This window comes from Nyctereutes procyonoides, unplaced genomic scaffold, assembly GCF_905146905.1.
Source record: "Nyctereutes procyonoides isolate TBG_1078 unplaced genomic scaffold, NYPRO_anot_genome, whole genome shotgun sequence".
Lineage (NCBI taxonomy): Eukaryota > Metazoa > Chordata > Mammalia > Carnivora > Canidae > Nyctereutes > Nyctereutes procyonoides.
The window spans coordinates 63,209,485-63,235,089 of NW_026575140.1; the positions used below are offsets into that span (position 1 = coordinate 63,209,485).

Here is a 25,605-nt window from a genome sequence, read left to right on the forward strand (position 1 = left end):
TACTATGTCATAACTCCCAAATATGGAGGGCCAGAATACAGCTTCTTTTTTTTTTTTTTTTTGTTGTTGTTGTTGTTGTAATCTTTGAAATTTTAAACTGTTGTGTTAGGTCTTAATTTTTGAAGGAATATGAAAAGGTAGTATTTTTGGAAATAGTGATAACTGAGGACATAGGGTTAGCATAGGCTTTTTCTGATAGAAGAAAAAAAGAAATGATAATATAGTGGAAATTATAAACTGTCTCATGCAATTTTTGGAATTTAATATTAAGGTTAGAGATATAACAGGATTGGTAGAATGATTATACTTATAAGTTTCTTCTACCAAACATGTATTTCTCTGGATTCAAAGCTTCTACCATTAGAGGCTATCCTGGTAGGAGACAAATGGTGCTCTCTACGTGGGTAATTGCTACGGTCTGGGCTGTGTCTCCTCTGCTGCCCCTCGTCACCAAACTCATATGTTGAAATCATAACTCACAATTTGATAGCATTAAATAGTAGAGCCTTTGTAAAGTAATAGGTCATGATGGTGGAGCCCTCATGATTGAGATAAGTGCCCTTTAATAAAAGAAACCCCAGGTACACCTGCATGGCTTAGTGATTGAGCATCTGTCTTTGGCTCAGGGCATGATCCCAGAGTCCTGGGATTGAGTCCCACATTGTGCTTCCTGCATGGATCCTGCTTCTCCCTTTGCCTACGTCTCTGCCTCTCTCTCTCTCTCTCTATGTCTTTCCTGAATGAATAAATTAAATCTTAAAAAAATAAAAAATAAAATAAAATAAACCCCAGAGAGCCAGCCCGTCCCTTTGACTATATAAGGTTACAGTGAGAAATAGCCATCAATTGGCCTATGCCATGAGCCATTATCCTATCTTCCAATGCCATGATCTGAGATTTTCCAGCCTCCAGAACTGTGAGAAGTAAATATTTTCTGATTATAGGCCACTCCATTTGTGATTTTTTCATTATAGCAGCCCAGATGAACTAAAACAGTAATCAGTACCTGCTTAATAATGGAACCGCTTTAAAAAGATGTGAGCAGGGTTTACAGACACCTACAAGAAAAGGGAATTATATCCCAGAGCTAGCAAGAGCAGGGAGCCTGTGCCACCATATGTCTGAGCAGAGAAGGAAGTGGACAATGTGTCTATTTTATATAGAGAATGTAGCTGCATGGACAATGCTGAATGGCAGGGATACAGCTCTTTATTTAAGGGATGCCATCATCCCACACTGACCTGGTGGGAAAGTTATCAGGGAATGGATATCCTGACCTCACTCCTCTCCAGCCCAAGGCTGTTTTGCGCATGACTTCCTTTTATCACCTAAACTGGAAACCTAAGGTCATGGATGCTGACCATACTGATCAGCCTTCTTGACCATCAACATGGGAAAGGGTGGTAAAAAGTGAAGAGCAGATCTGGATAAACAATCCAGTACAATTCATTCAAGTTGCCTCACATAAACTCTGAGCAGTTATAACCAGCAAAATATAAGTCTATATTTTGAATATATACAGATCTGCCTCTTGTAAAATGAATAGCCAATTGAGAATTGAAATGGCTAATTTGGTGTTTATGCTGAACAGCCTGTATAAACAGACCAGCAGCAGCACAGCCAGAGCCATCCTAAGTGTGGAGTGATGGATCAGACAAGGGAGGACCAGTGGACAAGCCCCAGATATGGAGAGCGCAAAACTATATAAACTTGGAAGCAGCTGTCCTAGGACTGTTTAAGCCAGAATAAGCAGAAGGTCACACAACAGTAATGATGACTCCCCTTCTGGAACCTTGACTATTGAAGATACATCATGGGCATTAACACCTCAAACTTTACATTTGTAATTAGCCCAGATAGCCAAAATGAGAACTTCCTACTGGAATTTATCTTTCTTCATTGTTTCTCAACAAATAAAATTTCAAAAAAAAAAAATAAAGCTTCTAAAAAGATTTGAACCTAATAAATTACTCCATATTTTTTTTCTGTAGTCCACATGGCTTACTGCCTTATTAAATTTTGCAGTTTTTAGAAGGATGATACCAATGTTTTCCCAAACAGAGCAAACAGAACTAGTTTAGCATTGTGAATATCTACTGACATATAATACAGAACTCTTTCCATGTTCCCTCCTTAAGAAAAAAAAAAAGCAAAACAAAACAGTTGAAAGGGAGCACTAGAAGTCAAATATACATCACAATATTATTTACAAGAGCAGGAAAGGAATGATCTAAATATAAAATATAAGTGAGCTATAGAGAAGCATCATGCCATAACAGTAAGCAACTCTTCAAATGGTGCTTGTTAAGTTTTAAATAGCATAGACAAGTATTTTATGGAGAAAAAGTGTACATATAACACTGGCATCCATATTGGTGAGAACATAAGTGAAAAGAACTAGGAAAATTCAACAATTATTAATAGATAGCTTTAGATGGTAAATACATGGTTGACTTTTTAAGATCTTTTTTCTTCTTTATGCTTATCTCTTGGATGCATGCATTCTCTCTCTAAATATATATATGCGTATATATACACACATATGTATATATGTATATATATATATGAATTGCTTTTATAAATAGGGAAGTGTTAAAGAGCTACACTTAAAAATCTGTGGAAACCTTTAAAAAGTTATTTAGGTATGAGAAGCATGCTTACAAATTTTAAAATACTTCTCAGCTTCTGGATCTTGACATTACAGGTAGGATGGATAGACAACAAGGCATAAAAAGAAACAGAAAAGAAAGGTGTACTTGTTAGAGCAAAGTGTCTTTCTATATTCTGTGCTGATTTGCCGTCTGATACATTGTTGAGTGATATAAGAAATGTTTGATCACCTGATCTGGGCGAGGAAGACCCAGGATGGTGTCTGTCCTGGAGAAGAAGTTATCCCATCGCACACTTCATCTGTTCTCTGTTATAACTCTGCATTAAAACTGAGGTCAGAGCTCTTGAGGCACAAGAAAGACAAATTGGCAACAAGCACATTTATTTTATATGGTTACATCTCTCAAATGGTACATTTGGTGTATCTTTAAGATATTCTTCATTTACATGCAGCTACTACATTATTTAAGAGCCTTAAAAAATTTTAGGCTGATGCTTAAATTTAAAGACTTAAGTAAAGGCAAAAGGAAAAAAAATGAAAGAAAGGAGAAATCAGTTTCATCTTCTATGCAATTTTAAATATTCATGGAAGGAATTTTGGATGGCAAAATAACATTCCAGTACCACTTTGTTTCTGTTTATAAAAGCCAAATAGCAAAAAAAAAGAAAAAAAAAAAGAAAGCCAAATAGTTATATTGCAATTTAGTAATTAGATGTTATCTATCACACACAAAAATAATTTATTACATTTTATCCTGTTTATTTTTTTTATTCCTCACCAAGTTATCAGTGAACATAGATTCGGTCTGAATTACATTTTGAAGATTTTATTTTTAGATAATCTCTACACCAAACATAGGACTCAAAGACCCAACCCTGAGATCAAGAGTTGCATGTTCCACCAACTGAGCCACCCCAGGTGTCTTTGAATCACATTTTAAAATGAAAAATTAGTGCATTGTATGCAACAGGCAAAAAATGGAAATAACCTAAATGTTAAATAAAATATGATGTGCCATGCAATGGCGTACTCTGTTACCATTAATAGTCAAGATGTAAACCTATGTTTATCGACCTAAAAAGATACACATGATCTATTATTGAAGGAAAGTAGGGTTACAAAAAGCATGTGAGTAGATATGATATTCTTCCCTGCAGGACATGCTGCACTGGTGGTCGTTTTGATTAACCAATATCACATTCATTGTTAAATATATTGAGTATTATCTCTGTAGGTATAGTAAATCTCATTTTGTAAAGTAAAATGTAATACATTTAAATAATCTAAGTGTAGCAAGATGAGATGATACAGAAGGGATGGAAGGGGAGAAACAGAATAAGAAGAGAGAGAAAATGGTAGAGGATAGGAGACAGACAGACAGACAGGAAGGGACAGAGAGAGACTTCCAGATTGTCATTTTATGGGTGAGTTTTTATAGCCTCTGTTCTTCAGGTACTGGTTTCACAACAGACTTCTTAGGAGGTGCCCATCATTTCCTCTCCCTTATCTGTGAAATGAGAGTTGAGTTCTATCTTTAAAATTTTGTGATTTTAGATATGAGAAAAGCATTCAGCCATTTTTAATAATTTTACATTGTTTTGCTGCATGGCCAGTATATTTATGAACATGCCTTCCCATTCTCTGGGCCACTTGTGATCATCAGCTGACACTTGGTAGCATAGTAACAGTGGCCTTGCATTTAGCACAGTAGTGTATGAAAAGTGGTGTCATTATATGCAATAGAATGATATTTATCGGAGATAGATAAACCGTGACTTTAGACTATACTCTTATCTTTTTTTTGGATCCAAAGGAAAATAGGAGACATGATTGGCTGAATTCATATTCATGCTGTTTTATAAAAGGATCTAGATTAGATTAGGATCTAGATTAGGAGAGGGAGACCCTTTTCTCATTCTGCACTGTAGAAGGAGTTTAGCATAAGGTTCTTTCTTAATTAAGGGACACTAAGAATATTTTATTATTTTGTAAAATATATGATTCTGCAATTTCAATAAATAAATACAATATAAAAATTCATGTCTGAGAATTACATCCTTGGTTATCACCTTTCTTAAGGTCACCTTCCTCAAAAAGCAGTTATTGAGCTGAAATGTTAAGGGAAGCAGTGAAATTCAGAAAAGTATACTAGCTCAGGAGTCAGGACACCTCACTGACTCTCTACCATACCTAACACACACTTTGGTAAGTCATTTTTGGTGGTTGGAGAGGCATTCATTTTCTCAAAGTCAAGAGTTTGGACTACATTAGCACTAAAGTCTCTTAGGGCTGCAAATAGTCTATAAGGTCTTAGATTAGAATGCTAGGAGAGTTGGAATGCATAGGTTCTGCATTTCCAATTACAGGGAGAGTTTATATGTTTTATGTAAAAGATAGACCTGTGGCACAGCTAACATTCTGTTACAAAATTCAGAATCCCAATTTATACTCTATTCTGATATAGGACCACCCCACATATACAAAGAGGTGAGTCCCAAGGAAAAATAAAAAACCTTTTAACTCTAGAGTTCTTCAATTTAATTTTTTAAAGCTTTTTTTCTGATTGTACTGAAATAGTGCTTAAGGATAGTCAATGTATAGAAATTGCTAGAATTATCAAACTTAGAAAGGTGTATCATAAAACAATGCATGTTTAAGGAAGAAGTTAGGAGAGTTTGGGGAAATATTCAATGCAGATACTCATTTAATTCTGAGTATCTATCTGCAAATGAACATATTTTTCAGAAATGAACTATAATATGTGTTCACAAACACTCAGCACTAAAAGCTTCTTAGAACAAAAAACAATAGTTGAATTTAAGTATTGCAATTATATTAATAACATTTTGAGCCTTGAGGGAACGTCTGGAGATGAAAATAGAGAATGTAGTTCAAATTTTACATTTTAAAAAGCACATAATGAAGAAATTTTCACTAACTTTATGAAGTAATATATAGAGTGCCTTAAAATAACTAAACAAATAAAAATCAAATTCGTTAGCATAATTAATTTGATAGTGACATTAGTTTCGTCAAAATGAACCTTGAAAACAATGAGTTGCAATCAAAATGCCAGTGATTTTTTTTTGCCAGTGATTATTGACTCAGCAAAGCAGACACTGAGTTACTGATTTATTGCCATATTCTAAGTATTTGATGAAAAAATGAATAGTCCAATCTGATTTTTTCATCCTGATAATGCAAACATGGCTAAAATGTGATACAAATATAAAATTGTAGATAAATATTCCTATATCCATTTAATTTTCAGGCAACTTTATTCTAATTAAAAATGCTAGTGCTTTTTGGTTTTACTGTTGTACTACCTACTTAGAAAAATTCCCTACGTTAACCATTCCGGTACTGTAATTCCAAATATAATTTGTGAAATGGCCCTTTGGGTTTTATGACAGTGCCAGGGCGATGTCAGTAACCAAATGTATCCATAGGACAGGATTCATAAACTGTTGTGAAGGAATAAACATTCATTATTGTAATCTTTTCCATTGTTGTAACTTTTGGACTAGGTATATCAGAGACTACTGGGGCAGGGTGGCGAGGGGCAGGCACGTCACTTCTCTGAACCCAGAGTCAAAGCACATCTCCATCATGAACAGCAGAAGCCATACAGAGCTCTGTGGAGATACCCCTGATATCTGGAATGCTTCGCAGTCAGGGATACTTCTTGGTCGAAAATGAATCCTGGGACTCTGGGGGGCTCAGTGGCTGAGCATCTGCCTTCATTCGGCTCAGGGCATGATCCTGGGGTCCTGAGATCGAGTCCCACATAAGGCTCCCTGCAGGGACCCTGCTTCTCCCTCTGCCAGTGTCTCTGCCTCTGTGTGTGTGTGTGTCTCATGAATAAATAAATGAAATCTAAAAAGAAAAGAAAAGAAGAAAAAAAGAAAGAAAATAAGAAAAGAAAAGAAAAGAAAAGAAAAGAAAAGAAAAGAAAAGAAAAGAAAAGAAAATGAATCCTTAATAGGGGAATAAAATTAACCCAAACAGAATGGAATGAAGTGTTCACTGTTATATAGACAGTATCATAGAGGAGAATAAAAGACAAACTTTAATATCAGACGGAATGAGCCTCTACCAATTAATAGCTATATAATCTTAGCCAAGAATTTAACTTCTCTATCATCCAGCTTGCTTTATATAAAATGAAGATAATAAAACTAACACCATGCACATAAACCCCTTAATATGGTATCTGCTATGGGTTAGATATGGTTTTAATAGCTTTTAAGTATTTTTATTTTCTTTATTATTATTACATTTGATCAAATGGGGGAGGGATGTGATATAAAACAGACAGGATTTTTACCCTTGCCATTCAATTCAATCTGTCTTAGATTCTTTCCTTTGAAAAAACCAAAAAACTAGGGAAACAAGGGAATAAGAATTCATGTCACACTTAAAGAACTAGACAGATAAATTAACAATTACAGTTATTAAAATCCAACATCCTTCAGATCAGCAGCTGTGCTTCACTGTATACTTAGTACTTTCAGAAATGCATAGAATACTTACTTGAGCAATAATTTATTAATTCAGTGAGGTATGAGCTGTAATTACTGTACAAACAGACAACTAGGGAAGTTCAAAGAAAAAAAGACAACAACTCACTATGAAAGGTCAGAGAAGTCTCCTTTTATTTTTCTCTTATTTTAACTCCAGCACAGTTAACATACAGTTTAATATTAGTTTCAAGTGTACAATATAGTGATCCACTTCCATACATCACCCACCCGCACATCACTCCTTCACCTCAATCACCTATCTCACCCATCACCTCTCCCCAACCTCCCTACTGGTGACCAGTGGTGAATTCTCTGTAGTTAAGAATCTGTTTCTTGGTTTGCCTCTCTCTTGTTTTTCCCCTATAGTCATTTGTTTTGTTCCTTTAATTCCACATATGAGTGAAACCATATGGTATTTGTCTTTGACTGACTTATTTCGCATAGCACAAGACTGTCTAGCTCTATCCATGTTGTTGCAAATGGCAAGATTTCATTCTTTTTTATGTATGAATAATATTCCATTGTATGTATATACATATTCTTTATCCATTCATCAATTGATGGACATTTGGGCTGCTTCCATAATTTAGCTATTATAAATAATGCTGCTATAAACATAAGGGTGTTTGTATCCCTTTGAGTGAGTGTTTTGTATTTTGGGGATAAATACCCAGTAGCATGATTACTGGATTGTAATCATGGATAGTTCTATTTTTAATTTTTTGAGGAACCTCCATACTGTTCTCCAGAGTGGCTACACCAGTTTACATTCCCACCAATTGTGTTAAAGGGCTCCCCTTTCTCCACATCCTCACCAATGCCTGTTGTTTTTTGTGTTTTCAATTTTAGCCATTCTGACAGGTGTGAGGTGGTATCTCATTGTATGTTTGATTTGCATTTCCCTGATAATGAGTGATGTTGAGTATCTTTTCATGTCTGTTGGCCATCTGGTTGTCTTATTTGGAGGACTCTCTGTTCATGTCTTCTGCCTATTTTATTTGCATTACTCATTTTTGGGATGTTGAGTTGTATACATTCTTTATATATTTTGGATAATAACCCTTTATCAGATATGTCATTTGCAAGTATTTTCTCCAATTTGGTAGATTGCTTTTTAGTTTTATTAATTAATTTCCTTCACTGTACAGAGATTTTTATTTTTATGTTGTCCCAATGAGATAAGTCTTCTAAAATGACCTAAGGCTAAAGCTGAGGTTTCAATTAGAGGTTGCAAGAATTAGGGTGGGGGGTGGAGGGAGGAAAGAGAGAGACTACTGGGGGATGGAGGAGTCTCTAGGGCAAGGCATTCACATCATTTCACTCTGATCCAGTTGGTGACCTGAGAGCCACAGAGGCAGGGACCATGCCACCTCCAGCCTGACAGGAAGGATCATGGGAGGTAGAACTGTCACCCTGTGAAGGCTTGGGTCAGAGCCCAGGGCCTCTCCCCTCATGGCATTCATTGAGTTGTTTCAGTTCCTGGGAGATGGGCAGAGGCTGATCCATGGGAAATATGAAGGGGATGGGTGTGAGCGCTCTTGCAGATTTTTGTAAGCAGTGATTTCATTAAAAAAATAAAACAATTAAAAAAAAGCAAAGAAGTATGAAGAATATAGACTTTCTCAGCTCCAGAGATAGCCTTTGGAGCACATCAAGCAAGAGAGAAAGAATCTGGTTTATTGGTCAAACTGCCAATCTTTAGTGTGACTTGAGCAATGTGTAGCTCAGAGAGACAGTGAGAGAGTGGTGTGGAAAAATAAGTGCCACTCCCACCATCACTTCTGTCTTGTTCTTCCTTCATTTTTCTTTATAGAAGTCACCACCTCTTGTCATTATGCTCTAAATGTACTTGTGCGTTTGTTTATTGTCTACCTCAGCCCTGGAGCATGGGCTTCATACAGGTAGGCACATTTTACTGTGTTTGTTATTTCGTATCTGCAGACCCTGGAACAATGGTCTGGCATACGGTAGACACTCAATAAATATTCACTGAATGAAAATGAAAGAATAAGTAGGGACTTGTTTATGGAAGATCTTAAATACTGTATTTGGGGAGGAATAATAGGATTGACTTGAGATGAGGGTAGAGAAAAGTGACAAGTTTGAGAGTATCTTCTGGGTTTCTGACTAACCCAAGTTCTTGGCTAATAACCAAATACATAATTTAAGAGTAAGGGTTAAATTTTTGTTTTAATTTTTGAGAGGGTATGGGATGTTGAGTTATACATTAGGAGTCTCCCAGAGCTATAGGGAAGAATTCCCTTGCTTACCAAGAATTCGCAAAGTACATCCCTCAAATGGACATTCAGTCCACCATGGGGAATGAAGGTGGTTTTTCTTAACAGCTATGGAGAAGTATACTATATGTAATAAAATCCTGCATTAATCATCTCCATTGCATAGAAGTCAAAGTGGATGATTAAGGAGTTAGATACCCTGCCTCAGAACCATATAGTTGAAAGTAACTGAGTCGACCACTGAATCCATCATTTGTCACTTGGCATGCTATTCAAGAAATCACTCTTTCTTTAGATGATCACCTCAGTGTCATTTCCCCACTAAAGAAATTTAATAGTGAGTAATCAAATGCATTCACTCTCAGTCACTGACATGAGTTTACAATTACTTCTTGGAATTGAGCAATCCTCAGTGGGATATAAAAATTAGGCTAATCATATGGTGAATACTTACTTCATCCTGGGTTTGTTCCCGCTAGGAGCAGAAATTATCTCAATAATTGTATGCAAATCCTTTCACCAGAATCATCTAAAGAAAATTATGTACTGCTATTTCTTTTCTAAAGAAAAGACAAAAGTAACATTTTAAAATATCACTTTCAAAACAACCAAAATGAATGGTTTTGGCTTTGTGTATAAAAGCCAGATCCAAATTAATATTATTTACAGTACACAGTCTGGCATGTGACTATAACAAACTGATATTTAATATGTTGTGTAACACTTCTATGTGTTTTGTTGCTAGTGATTGCCTTCATGATTAATTAATGAGATGTATTGGACTCAGACTTCAACATAGGGTAGAATAAATTAATTGGTCTTTTAAGAACCAGAATTCTATGTGGAGCATTGGCTATCCTTAACCAATGAACCAGATTTTCGGGCTTAGCTGAGGATTTGTTTTTATAAACCAAAAGTTTTTCTGTTTTTAGCATTTAGAATAGAGTTCTTTCTAAAATGGACTTCAAACTTCCTTTAATTCTGAATTTTTTGAGGCTTATTTCAGCCTTTGTTAATGACTCAAGATGGTTGCTATAAAGATTGGTAATGAAAAGTATAGAACAATTTCCATGAATGCCCTAAGGGGTACTGAGATGTGCAAGGCTCTTGGCTCCTACAATTCATGACCTCCCTGCGCCCTGGTTTGGGAGTCCTTACATTTACCTGCCACATCATTTTAGCATCTAAATGCATAAATTAAGTAGTTTTCAGGCCTCCCTAATTACACTGAATATTATTTATCATCAATTCAGAAGCCATTTCTACACTGAAATAGAAAACATTGCTGAAATTTGAATATTTTAGACTAACAAAAATGGTAGTCATGTATGGCTCCAACCTGATAAAATGAAAAATCTCCTGGTTCTTCAATGGATGAGTACAAAATGAGGGGGAAATTAGTGAATTTAGAGAAAGGCAAGCAATTGACTTTGTCCTTTTCTTCCCATTTGTTTCAGAACTACTGTGGATTGGAGGATTCACTGCATTATACCTAGATTCATTTTAGTAGCCTCCAATTTGGATTCCCTTTCTTCCTTCTTTATTTGAGTCCATCATTACAAAAGTGTAAGAAAACAAGTTTATAATTATCTTTTCTCTGCTCCAAAGCCTCCAGTGTTGCCCTGTGACCAGTGAAGTAAAATTTAACTTTCAGTTTTTAATTCAGACCCACCTTGGGGAGAGTTCTCTAGGTCAACACAGCCTCAACCTTCCTTTCCAGTCTCATCTCCAGCTCTCCCTGTCCACTAACACAGAGTGCCAGAGCCCCTCCACTTGAGAATGGAAGATCTGAGTTCACATCACAGCTCTGCCACTTGTTAGGGTGATGATTTGATGTGCATCACATAGCCCACCTTTATCTCCGTTCCTTCACCTACAGGATGAGGATAATCACACCTCCTTCACAGAGCTCTCCTGAGGTCCAACTGTATTGTCAAATGATAATAAAGCCTAGTATGTTTATGAATCCACTACTCCAACAAACCAGTCTCCTAACTATTAGTAATCTATAAAGCATTCCTCAAGCTTTCTGCCACTTTGCCTTTGGCTACTATCCTCATCACTGTCTCTATTTTCAGACCTTCCCCATTGTCACCTATCATTCTCTCCACAGAGAAGGCCTCTCTACAAGGGGCTCTATCCCTCCTCTCAACTCAACACTTTGCTTTCCCAGAGTGTTGCCATACTGAATAATCTTCACATGCAAAATTAGGTCTTAAGTACTTTAAATGCTTAATATGAGACAAACATTATTTGGCTGCCTATTAATTCACAAGTTTATATTTTAATCTCTGTATAAAGACAATGATTGGAGCACCCGGTTGGACCAGTCAGTTGAGTGTCTGACTCTTGATTTTGGCTCAGGTCATGATCTCGAGGTCTTGCATCCAGTTCCACACTTAGCAGTCTGCTTGGGATTCTCTTTGTCTCCCTCTCCCTTTCCCCCACCCCTCGTCCCTCTCTCTTCCTCTAAAATGGGTAGATAAATGTTTTTTTTTTTAAGATACATGGTTGCATTTAGTGGAAGTCCAAATTGTGAACTTCTTATACTGTGATAGAAAAGAAATAGATATTATCAGAACTGTGAATTTTATATATTGTGATATTTAAAATTGATACAAAATCTTGATTTAGGAGCAAAATAATAACTGTATAGAAATAATGTGTGACATTTATTCTAAGTAGGAAACTAATCTTTAGTTATTGGAGTTAAAAATCATGCAAAATTTTCAAGAATGCCTTTCTTGCATGAAAAGAGATTGTAATCCACTATGAAAAGATACTGACAAATGCTCAGTGCTGGGGAGATAAACTCTGGAGGTGAACTTGGGAAGATATCCAGTTTATTCTTAGTGTTTATTCAAAATCTACAAAGATGGTCTCTAGAAAAATGGATGTCTATAGCAAGAGAGAAAATTGAGTCTCTCAAACCTGTGACAATCTAGCATTGGTTTGGGTGAGAAAGCAGGTGGCTGCCAGGCCTTGTCACCAGAAGTCACCCAACATCTGAAATCCACATAGAAAAATATGTGGGGCATCAAAAAAGACCTAACTGCCTTCTGGAAACAGGAGTAAAATGACCACCAATAGAACAGATTGATGTTATGCCCAAATCCTCCTCATCCGTATTGCTTGTGTTTCATCAGTGACCAAGTTGAGTTATCCTTCCCCCTTCATCTAGAATCCACTCTCCTTCTCTGTCATCTCACTTGGATTACATCGATATGACCTCTGAATCAGTGTCCCATTTCTTGTTACTTCTGAACCCTCTAATTCCCACACCTCAGCTGAATGATCACTCGACAGCACATTTGTCATTCTCTTCCTGAAGTCCTTGAGGAATATCCTTGAGGAATAAAGACCAAATTCTGTGGTGTGATGGATAAAGCCCTCATGACACGACCTTTGCCTGCTTAGCAGCCTTCCCGCAGTCCACACCAAATCTGCCCATACCCTCTTTGTTCTTCCAAACACATGCAATAAACTGAAGTATTTGAGGTTCCTCAATGTGATCTGCTGTGCTGCTTCTTACCACTGAGCCCTTTAACATTCAGCCTCCTCTCTGTGAAATCACCACTAGTTCATTCATGCATTCCGATAACTCTGCCCAGCATCTACTGAGCACTCAGTGGACAAAGAAGGCCTGTGCACAGAAGTAGTCCCTGTCTTTTATTTATTTATTTATTTATTTATTTATTTATTTATTTATTTATTTATTTATTTATTGGAATTCATGAGAGACACAGAGAGAGGTGGAGACATGGGCAGAGGAAGAAGGAGGCTCCCTGCAGGGAGTCCGATGTGAGACTCAATCCCACAACTCCAGGATCACAACCTGAGCCAAAGGCAGATGTTCAACCACTGAGCCACCCAGGTCCCCCAGAAGTAGTCCCTGTCTTCATGGAGCCTACAGCATAGTGGAAGGCAAAGACGCTAATCAGATCGTCATTCATCTATATAGTTAGTAACTTCGGTAAAAATCTCTGAAGGAAATGTACAGAAAAGTATAAGAGCTTGAAGAACTAAGAGGAGAAAGTGAGCTAGTCAGGGGATAAGTAATGCTTGCAACAGGTTCCAAAAGATAAAAGAAGGCAAAAGTAAAAGGAAGCATTTTTTTTTTTTTAAGGAATGGTAGCATTGTGCAAAGGCACTGAGGTAGAGATGCATGTTGCTGCTGGAGGGTAGAAAACAAAGATATTAATGGTCTGAAATGATACTAGAAAGAGAGAAGGAGACAAATATGATTTGGGTATGTATCAGAGAAGAATAAGAAAATACAAGGCACTGCAAGGAAGTGCCATAGAGTTTCTGACTATAAAAATCAGTCTAGTATGTAAACAAGTGATTATATAAATGAATAGGTTCAGCCATTCTTTGTACTGAAATAGAATTCTCCAGTGGCCTGGTTCTAGAAAAGCCCAAGAGAATTAAGAAAAAAAAACAGTGTAAGGGCATGCCTGGAGGGAAGTGTTCAGTGCCTTGAACCTGTGGCCAGTGGTTGAAAACATTTGCCATATGCCTGTATTGAGGGTTAGGTTCAGTGGCAACTCACAGAAACTCTAGAGATTTAGATTACCAAATTTACCTGTAAGATAGCATCTGAATTAAACATGCACACTGAAGTGTTGGTTTCAGAAACAATAAATGTTCTTGTTGGAAAATGAAAGAGGCTTTAGGGAAAATCTAGGTCCCAGAATGACCATCCTTATAGATGGATTTCCTATTTTTACTCTTGATTGAAGACAAGGGAAAACTCAAGACATCACATCTTATATCAGGTTTGCATGTATGGCCTCAAACTGTAGAAGTTAGAAGATCTTTGTTTATTTTCTCTATGCCCTTCTTGAACTGTGGCATAAAATAAATGCTGTAGTCACAGCTGCTGATAATTTTGCCTGAGCTACAATGTTGGTTACTCCTCTGTGCGCTGAGACCTTGGAGTCCACAGTAGCCTTTGAACACGTTATTTTGGTGCTAAGCTGCTTTGGAAAGAGTCCAAACTAAATGGTTGCTAAATCTGTTCTGCAGTTCCAGCATGGTGGCATTCAATGCAGTGAGGATTACAGAATCTTGTTCTGCCCTAAGACTGAGGTTAATACGCAGCACGAAGTATCCTTCCAGACATACAAACCTTTATCTTCAGATACACTAGGTGGGGATGCAGGAAGCTGTGCCCAGCCTGGAGAAACCAATAGTGTAGTGGTAGGTACCTGCATAACAGTTCACGAGGCTGAAGGGAGGGTTTGTATTTGGAATAAACACAAGCAAATGCTGTGTCCTTGTGCTGCTTCTCCTTTTGAAACTCATCAACACCTCCCATCATGGAACAGACCCAGTCCTCTCTTTTCTACATGGGTTCCCACGACCATGACCTTGATGTTTCTCCGTCCCATGCCCAACATACTGATTCCCATGACTGAGGAATGTCTCCATCCCATCGTCATCATAATAGCACACCTTCATCTCATTACTTCGTGATCCTGATGATACTCCGTGATCATGCCCACATTCTCACCTCTTCTCATTGTCTTCTCAATTTCTGAGCCTTTGGAAATATGACTTCTGTACCCAGCATTCCATGGTTGCAACTCCTGTTCATGAACCAGTGAACTTCTAATTAAAAAGCACTATAGGCACTTCTCTGTCTTTATCTAAGTGAAGTTTTATTTTTTTACAGCTTACAGATAGCTCTCTTCCATTTGAAATTATATCCACCCTGACATAAATTCCTCCTGATTCTCCTCCTGCTCCTCTGTGTACAGATAGTTGAATCAAATAACTCTTGAAAGGGAGAACATCAAATAAATAAAACCCAGCTTGTGTTGCTAGCAGCCTCATCTCTGGATGGTACTACTCATCTAAAATAGGTCATTCTCCATGGATGGTATAAAAATTGTTGCTATGTGCAGATGCAGTAGTTCAGTACTGCTCACATCACTATGATCAATTATCAGCATAATTGATAATATCATTACATGGCATAATAACATTTAAAAAATACTTGTATGTGCAACTGATGTTATTTAATAACTATGAAAAGTCTTTAATTATTTACTATAATACAGTAATGTGATTTTGTTCTTGGTACACTTTCACCACTATTCTAATAGAATTATTTTGGTTGTTTATATAGTGCTAGGTAATTTGGGTAATGCTTAGTTACTTAGTAAATGACTAGATAGTTAATTCCTTATAGAGACAAGAATAATGTCTTTATCTTGGCAAACCTTAAAGAGTCTTGGATGATAAGTTTTCAGTAAATCATATTGAATTAAAATGTTAGGCAGCTTCTTAAATTCAAAGCAAGACTTAAAAGATCCTTTAACAGTAGTAAAGTCTCCATTAGTTTTATGATGTTCACGTAACACTGCAGTATTCATGGCCAACAATATCACATTACAGATTCTCTAATAACTAGGAGATACAAATCATAGCTGGATGTAGAATTAGTATGACAGGACTTGTGATTTTCTAGTTTATGTAACAGCTAAGTTGCATAATCATAGATTCAACAGCAGTATTTTCTCCAAGTCACAATATATTCCCAACTGTCTTGGCAAATAAATAAGACACACACATTTGGGTAGCAATGAATAAGAGAGCATATGAAAATCAAACATAGCTTATAAAAAAATTCAAGCTTCCAACCTATAACTGCATGTCCTTTGCACTGCATTGAAAAGATGCCATTTATTTCTGACTATGATTAATGGTTTCTTTTAGGCAGCCAACTTTCTTTGCCATTTAGCAAAGATTGTGTCCTAGGGTTTTGTCTTATTTCAATCCTAGTGTCATTTGTAAATCTGACAAATCGGATAACAAAATGTTGAATTTGAATTATAGTTTTGGTTTATTAGTGTGAATCTTGAAATATCTCTTATGCAACTGGGGACATATATGAATTTCATTGAAGGTTTATGGCTGTACATTCTGTACAAGTCCTGTAGTCAGGAAAGTGACAACCTGGATGGCTAGTAGTGACATGAAGCCTGATAGCCACATGATGCGAAGAATAAAAAAATAAATTAAAAGGCAATATATAAAGAATCATACCAAGCTGTGAATTGACCCCAGGGAGCAGGGCGCCTACTTCAATGTGCATGGCCAGTATTTATCATTTTTTTACAGCATGCAAAAAAATCAAATGAAATGTCTTTGAATTATTTTGGTATGACAATAAATAAAAGGAGAAAGAGGAAAAGTAAGACGTCAATTGGTATTTTCTAAAAGAGCATGTTCATAGTGTCAAAAATGAATAAAAGGGACATTGCCTTATTTCCTATCAGAGACCAAGTCCCAGTAACAGAATAAATGAGGTATGGACATGTACATTAAGATAGCACTCAGAGCATCCTGGTACATACGTGTCAAACAGAAAACAAGGGAAAGAGTACTGGACTTGGAATAGGGCCTGAGGAGAATCCAGGTAAGATCGAAAGACAAGTCACAGTCATGCCTTACAAAATGGAGCAATAGTTGGATCAGAATAATTTTAGAGTAATTAAATGCCCTTTTTCTTCCTCTTTGGGGAATTTTTTTTTCTTTTAGTTAAAAATGAATCCTGATTGCCACAGTATTTCATTTGGCAGGATATCAGGTAATTCATATTTCAAATATGATCACATCATCAGTTCCATCTGTTAATATTAACCAAGTATTCCATAATATTTGAAACTCTGACTTGTAGAAAATATACCTGAAAATGAAAATCGTTGAATCTGAGAGATTCATACCTATCAAACACCTGAATAAATGCCCTCTTATCCTGCAAGTGTTGTGTATTCATTGTAAGTCTTCACTTTTAATCCACCGGCTTTTATACTCTTAACTTCAGGAACAAAGGGAGGAAGAAACCACAGTCAGCTGCCATACAATGAGTTCTTAAAGAAGACTGGCATATTTTTTGTGCTCTGCCCAAGGAGAAAAAAAAAATGACTGCCTACCAGGCTTTGATTCTAACCAGTTCTTATTTATTGGTGATTCATAGTTTCAAAGATGCTTCCTTTTTTCTTACACTCCAATTGAAAACCAAAAAGCAAGATTTCAAAACAGTGTTGGCATGAAGAAACACTGCTGGTGCTGTGTCCCTAAGAGTGCCCCCAGCTTCCTTAAAGCAGTCACTACAATCTCTGACTCCCCTCCTGTCCTGTGCTGGTTGATGCAGAGAGATCTGGACCAATGAGAGGGCGCAGACCACCCCATTCCCTGGAAGGCTGTCTCCAGCTAATGAACACTCCTCCTTTTTCAGCAAGCTTGGATAAGTCTTCTCATCTGCAAGTTGCTGCTCCTCTTTTCCATGTCCCAGCCAGGCAAATTTAACCAAATGTTTCATTGGGCCAATGCTGGAACCTGAGTACAGCTACCATTATAGTGCTCGAAACTAAGTTGCATGTGATTACTTAAATGTCATTCTGCTCTACTGGATTATGAGTTTGAATGTCTGGTGCTTCACCTACTAGCCGTTCAATTCACCCGCAGTCCACATCATCCCCGTGCTAAGAGACAAATCTTTAAATAATGCCTTCTCTCCCAGAAAGGCGGTGGGGATTGGGGAAACAAATAATAATGGCTCCTCCATTCACAAAAACGGGTTGTTAATACATACTGTTGCATTGTTTTTTTATGTCATCTTTTCCATAGCTGAACTCAAAAATGTCCTTACTACCTTGCTCAAGGGGAACATCAAAACAGTTCAAAATTAATTCTGTTCAGTGAGTAGAATTAACAAAAAGAATTTATGAAATTGTTATTGACGACAGGTGGTACTGAATTTGGTTTTTGCTTTATCTCGACAATTATGTAAAGCAATATAATGTTCTCCAGTAGGAGATTTTGAGAGCTTACTCAAGGCATGCATGGTGTTCTTCCTTTATTCAAGCAATAGTTTTAAAGGGGTATTGCCCCAAGTAAAGAAAGTGAAAACCACTCAGATTTTTAAATTTCTAAGCGTTCGTTGTATATCTGCAGCATAAAAATGCTTGATGTAGACTCAGTGCCTGCATAGGTTATTACAGAGGAGCAAATGTATTTTTTAGTAACCCTTCTGGATTTCTTTCCCCACTAGGGTACTCAATACTTCAAGCTATTATGGAAAAAGCAGGACAACATGGTTGGCATGTCAGCGCCATCTGTGTGGAAAATTTTAATGATGTCAGCTATAGACAACTTCTAGAGGAACTTGACAGACGACAAGAGAAGAAATTTGTAATAGACTGTGAGATAGAGAGGCTTCAAAACATATTAGAACAGGTAAGTCCTGGAGTTTATATTATTACTACCCTAGACCTTCTACAAAAAGTTGACTTTTGATTTACTTTTTCCCATCAATATTTTCTCCAAACCATTTAGTCTGAAGTGCAGAGTTCAGGAGTTGTCATTCTATGATTCATCTGCAAGACTAAGTCATAATCCTGTATTACCAAAGGCCATTTTGGTTCTTAGATCTCCATGCAGCAAGGAGCACTGTTTCTCACACATGTTTAAGATCTACCATAGAAAGAACCTTTTGTGGATCACCCAGAGCTCTTGGCCTCATATTCATAAACATTAATTTTGCAGATTAATGCCATCTAGGATCTTAGAAATTTTAGTATTCGTGACTGCGTGCTTTTTCTAATATTTAAAAAATAGCTACATGAGAACTAACAACATGAAATAGTGGGGCAGCCCAGGTGGCTCAGCAGTTTACAGCTGCCTTTGGCCCAGGGCATGATCCTGGAGTCCCAGGATTGAGTCCCGCGTCGGGCTTCCTGCTTCTCCCTTTGCCTGTGTCTCTGCCTCTCACTCTCTCTGTGTCTCTCATGAATAAATAAATAAAATCTTAAAAAAATGAAATAGTAAAGCAATTGCATAAAAGAAAATTAAATGGCATATGGTATATAGCATATCTTCTTCTAGATGTTTTAAGTGCCTTAGCACCACTGTGAAGATGGTTTTCAACTCTCTTCACAAATGAAGACTCCTTTAATAAACCTTTCAATAAATATTTGTTGATTTGATTTGAAGTAGACAGGAAAAGACAAAAATTGAGTTTTGTTATTGTGTTAAATGACAGGAAAATATCATCAACTAATGGTAACATTTGCCTTCCTCCTGACCCTACATCTCATAAGCCTCAACCTGTATTTGGCCAAAATTGCAGTGACTGAATGCCACCTAGTGGTTTCAGGAATGTTTGCTCCTGTTTACCTAAAATCAGTCACTCTGGCTGAGCCAATTTTGTGTCTTGAAATCTTTGTTGGTTACTTTGTCACATAAATTTGCATAATGGCATGATTTGGTGTGTAGTAGTAAAATTAGCAATTTGTAGATTTATTTATGACAATAACTTAAGTACTCAACTAGAAAAATCAAAACCAAAACATGTTTCAGAGATTCCTCCTGAATATCGAAAGGCCCCAAACGAGATGGCTTCTTGTTTCCCTCCTCAACTATATCAGAATTTGTAAAAGTTAAAAGTAAAAAAGCATGCGGTATTTCTTTTCAAGATCTGGTGAAGTTTGTACTGTAAGAGGAAATGACAGGATTACTTCTGTTAACTTATCCTAGAAGAAGAAAAAAAAACTCAATTGAAGAAATATGTTTATATTATATTGGAAGACATTAATTATAAAACTGTATGTCACTGAGGTTTATTCCTGAGGGACTCCAAAAAAAATCATTCAGGTTGTAGCTATGCAAGGTAAATGGAATTTTTAAGTGTGTATTTATGGAACCCAAGAATAAACTTTCTTACGTTCTTAAGCAAGACAATTGAGCTCCCTGCTGCTCCCACCTGTGTTGAGAGTTTGAGTTGTTTGATGTGAACAACTGAAGCTTTGTAAATACCTCCTCATGAATCCCAAGAGCAGTCAATTTTAAGAACTGCCTGGATTGCCAAGTTCCTGTCAGAGGGCAATAAAGGCTCAGAAAGACCCTCACTTAGCCCCTGTGCTTTAAAGCCTGTGTCTGGAGCAGGCAGTAGAGCACCTACAGCACACTGACCCATTTCAGAGGCTTAGCTGGTTTCTAAGAAGAAGCTCTGCAGGCCCCAGTGCTTTGGATAAACTCTTACAACAAGCCTTAAATAAATCTTGCTAAGGGAACAAGACATCTTTTTTTTGTCATCTCAAAAATATTGGTTTTATATTCTTTAGCCTTATTGAGAGATGACTAACATGCAACATGTGTAAGTTGAAGGAGACAGGATGGTAATTTGATACAATACACTAATTTATTGTGAAGTGTTTACCACAGCAGGGCTGACAAATGAACAATTCCAGCTCTTCACACGGTTATCATTGGGGGGGGGGGTGTATTTAAGATCTACTCTCCTAACAACTTTCAGATATATAATACAGTATTGTTAGCCATGGTCACTGTGCTATACAGTAGATCCCCAGAACTTAGAAAATTTGAGTGTCTGCCTTTTCTGTTTCTCTTCTTGCTGAATCCTAAAAAGTTTCTTTTCTCTAGTGACTGCATAGTAGTAATGAGACTTTGTCCCTTTCTCATGCCTCTCAAGTATAAGCCGAGTCAATTGTACATCTACTATATTATGAGAATGTAATATACTCTAAATTATCCTATAAAATTTTCCCCAGGAAAAGATGTTTTCAGATTCTGAATGTGATTTTCTTTTACTGCCTATACTGTAATTCCTTGTAACTTTAACCCAAATCATTTTTAATGTTTGTTGGTTTTACTCTTGACTCATCGAAACACAGGAGCTAATCCAAACTGTGTCAAGAGTTTCTTCATGTACTTTAATACCCTTGTATTTCTACATCCTCTATAATAAGTTGAGATAATAGTGGGAAACAATTTCAGAGAATCAACCAATGCATTTTTTAAAAAGTAAAATGCTAAATAATCTTGGTCAGAAAAATGCTTTTGAGAAGAAGTAGCCTTTTTTCATAAAATAGTGAAGTAAATATGATTAAAATAAGGGGATGTGTTAGTAGATTATAGAAAGATGAGCATACTTCATATTGGCATGTTGTCAATAAATACTTTGTTGCTATTTTAATTTGTATCATTTTTCAAAAACATAATGGAAATGGCTCACGCAACTTTCTCTTAAAATCTGTAAATGGATAACTGTGTTTAGAGAAGTACTTCATCTTTTGTACATGTTTTCACAATCATTTCTATGCTATATTAGTTCTTATAAATGCATTACAGTTTATTCTTTTAACAACATCTCTTTAATCACTGCACAAAAGAGTTTATAAGATGTATCAGAATTTTCAAATTAATTAAAATTAGTTTTTTAAGAATTTTACATTATCTTCCTAACTTAATTATAAATAGTCTAAGGCAATAGATCTCAAACAATACCAAGCTTAACAATCACCTGGGGTGAGGTGTCAGCTTTGCTAAAAATGCAGAATTTTACCACTATCTTTAGCTAGTTTGCCTGAAAAAGTTGGGCCTGGACCAAAACACTTCCATAAAAACAAAACAACTAGAAATCTGTGATAAGGACAATAAAGCTAAGATATTTATTAAAGCTAAAGTCTTGTCTAAAAAGGGTGAATAAACTGTTTCATATCTATACTTTTAAATGTGCCCTTTATCTTTATTTAATTTTCATGAGTTTCAGTGGATTTATTTTTTTTAATATTTCAAGTTCTCATTTAAATTCTAGTTAGTTAACAGTATAATACTAGTTTCTGAGGTAGAATTTAGTGATTCATCACTTACGTATAACAACCAGTGCTCATCACAAATGCCTCCTTCATGCCCATCACTCCTCCAGCCCATCCTCCACCCACCTCCCTCCAGAAACCTTCAGTTTGTTCTCTATAGTTAAGAATCTGTTTTATGGTCTACCACTGTCTCTTTTTTTTTCTCTGCCCTTTGTTCATCTGTTTTGTTTCTTAAATTCCACATATGAGTGAAGTCATATGGTATTTGTCTTTCTCTGACTGATTTCTTTCACTTACCATACTACTGTCTAGTTCCATCCACATCATTACAAATGGCAAGATTTCATTCTTTTTATTGCTGAGTAATATTCCATTGTATATATAGACCATGTCTTCTTTATCCATTCATCCAATGAACACTTGGACTGAATCCATAGTTTGGCTATTGTAGATAATGCTGCTTTAAACATTGGGGTGCATGTATTCCTTTGAATCACCATTTTTGTATCCTTTGGGTAAGTACCCAGCAGTGCAATTGCTGGATTGTAGGGCAGCTCTATTTTTAACTTTTTGAGAAACTGCCATACTGTTTTCCAGAGTGACACCAGTTTTCATTGCCACCAACAGTGTATGAGGGTTCCCCTTTCTCCACATCCACACCAATACCTGTTGTTTCCTGTATTGTTAAATTTAACCATTCTGACAGGTGTGAGGTGGTATTTCATTTTTTATTTGTATTTCCCTGATAATGAGTGGTATTGAGCATCTTTTCATTTGTCTGTTGGCCATCTGTATGTTTTCTTTGGAAAAACATCTATTCATGGCTTCTCCCCACTTCTTAACTGGATTATTTGGTTTTTGCACGTTGAATTTGATAAGTTCTTTATGAATTTTGGATAATAATGCTTTGTTAAGTATGTCATTTGCAGATAACTTCTGCCATAGGCTTTAAAAACAGAAGAATTTATATAAATACTACCCACTGCGCCATTAAGGTAATAGAAATATAACAAAACTACAAGGTTAGATTTATTGTCATATTGTTTGTATGAAGCTGCAATAAAACAAGTTGCATTTTTGGCCTTGTAAATCCTGTGGGCACTTTGGTCCGCTCAACAGCCTTGTTGACTGTTCCCCTCACTGTGCAGAAGCTTTTTATCTTAAAGAAGTCCCAATAGTTCATTTTTGTTTTTTTTTTTTTTTCCTTTGCTTCTGTGTTGTCTCTAGTAAGAAGTTGTTACAGCTGAGGTCAAACAGGTTGCTGCCTGTGTTCTCCTCTAGGATTTCGATGGTTTCCGATCTCACATTTAGGTCTTTCATTCATTTTGAATATATTTTTGTGTTCGGTGTATGTAGTGGTCCAGTTTCATTCTTCTGCATGTTACTGTCCAGTTTTCCCAACACCATTTGTTGAGAGACTGTCTTTTTTCCATTAGATATTTTTCCTGCTTTGTTAAATATGAGTTGACCATAGAGTGAAAATCCATTTCTGGGTTCTCTCTTCTGTTCTATTGATCTATGTGTCTGTTTTTGTGCCAGTGCCATACTGTCTTGATGACTACAGCTTTGGAATATAACTTGAAGTCCCGGAATCATGATGTCTCCAGCTTTGGTTTTCTTTTTCAAGATTGCTTTGACTATTCAGGGTATTTAGTGGTTCTATACAAATATTAGGATTATTTGTTCCTGTGAAACTCTGTGGAAAAATGTGGTATTTTGATAGGAATTGCACTGAATGTGTAGATTGCTTTGAGTAGTATGAACATTTTAAAACTATTTGTTCCTCTGATCCACGAGCATGGAATGTTTCTCCATTTCTTTGTGTTCTCTTCAATTTCTTTCATAAGTTCTATAGTTTTCAGTGTACAGATCTCTTACTTCTTTAGTTATGTTTATTCTTAGGTATGGTTTTTGGTACAATTGTAAATGGGATTAATTCCTTGATGACACTTTCTGTTGCTTCATTATTGGTGTATAGAAATGCAACAGATTTCTGTACATTTACTGAGTTTACTGAATTTGTGTATCAGTTCTAGCAATTTTTTGGTGAGCCTTTTATGTTTTCTACACACAGTATCATGTCATCTGCGAATATTGAAGGTTTAACTTCTTTCTTGCCGATTTGGATGCCTTTTATTTATTTTTGTTGTCTGATTTCTGAGGCTAAGACTTGCAGTACTATGTCAAATAACAGTAGTGAGAGTGGACATCCCTGTCTTGTTCCTGACCATAGACGAAAATCTCAGTTTTTCCCCATTTAGGATGATAGTTTTTAGCTGTGGGTCTTTCTTATATGGCCTTCATGATGCTGAGGTATTTCCCTCTATCCCTCCTTTGTTTAGGGTATTTATCAAGAATGGATGTTGTACTTTGTTGAATGCTTTTCCTGCATCTATTGAGAGGATCATATGGATCTTATCCTGTAGTTTATTACTGTGGTATATCACATTGATTGATTCGCAAATATTGAACCTCCTTGCAGACCAGAAATAAATCCCACTTGATCGTAGTGAATTTTAATGTTCTGTTGGATTCAATTTGCTAGTATCTTATTGAGAATTTTTTCATCTATGTTCATCGGGGATATTGGCCTGTAATTCTCTTTAGTAGGGTCTTTGGTTTTGGAGTCAAGGTAATATTGGCCTCAAAAAATGAGTTTGGAAGTTTTCCTTCCTTGAATTGCTGTTTAAAATAGTGGTTAGCCATATATTCATTCAAGTATCTCAAAACATCACCTTCATAACAACTATTTGAGAATGTAGTTTAAAATATATTGATTTTTCTACTCTAAATTTTACCCTAGGGAAAAAAAATGGAAGAATTTATATAAATACTACCCACTGAGCCATTAAGGTAATAGAAATATAACAAAACTACAAGGTTAGATTTATTGTCATATTGTTTGTATGAAGCTGCTATAAAACAAGTTGCATTTTTGGCCTTGTAAATCCAATGGGCACTTTGGTCCGCTCATCTACAGAAAATAAATGATTAAAAAAAAACCTAAAAGTACTTTTTGGAATATTTGTTTAATTTGTGATCAATTACTGAAAGTGTCAATTTTTACTTTAATATGCCACATTAGACACTAGCATTATTCAACTTACCTAGTTTTCTTCCTGTAACAACCATCAAGTATTTTATAGAATAGCTAAAAATAATATAGCTGGAATCAAAAGAATTGCTTTCATATCAAAATCAGTGCTTTATAGTGGGAGCCTTTCCATATATTATTTTATTTTCACACATATATCTGTTCATTTGAAATCCTGAACTCCATTATTTGCAAAGTCCTAAGAGACTCTAAGACCTTATCAATTGAACACTGAACTACCAGACTGAGTCATATGTTTAACCAGGTAGCAAAAAGGCAAAATAGACTTGATCTTAACTGTCTTCCTGGACTCAAAAATTACTTGAGCAAAATAGCACTTAAGGCTAATGGTTGCTCACATGTTTTACTCCACCACACACACACACACACAAAAAAAAAAAGGGTCACATAGCTAGATTTCTGTGTTCCTATAGTCTGTGAAACCCTTCTCTTAAAACACCCAGCTCTTCCTCTGGAATATAGGTATTACACAGACATTAGGGTGGCTTAT

At 36.2% G+C, this 25,605-nt stretch overlaps 1 protein-coding gene across 6 annotated transcripts in view; it reads left to right on the forward strand.

The window, feature by feature from the left end:
• The window catches only part of GRIA4 (glutamate ionotropic receptor AMPA type subunit 4), a 366,663-nt gene that overhangs the window by 235,116 nt on the left and 105,942 nt on the right, over nt 1–25,605 (forward strand). For all 6 annotated transcript variants that reach the window (XM_055306749.1, XM_055306748.1, XM_055306750.1 and 3 more), the window contains exon 5: nt 18,436–18,620. In XM_055306749.1, coding sequence (XP_055162724.1) covers nt 18,436–18,620 — 185 coding nt within the window. The remainder of the gene's footprint in view (nt 1–18,435; nt 18,621–25,605) is intronic.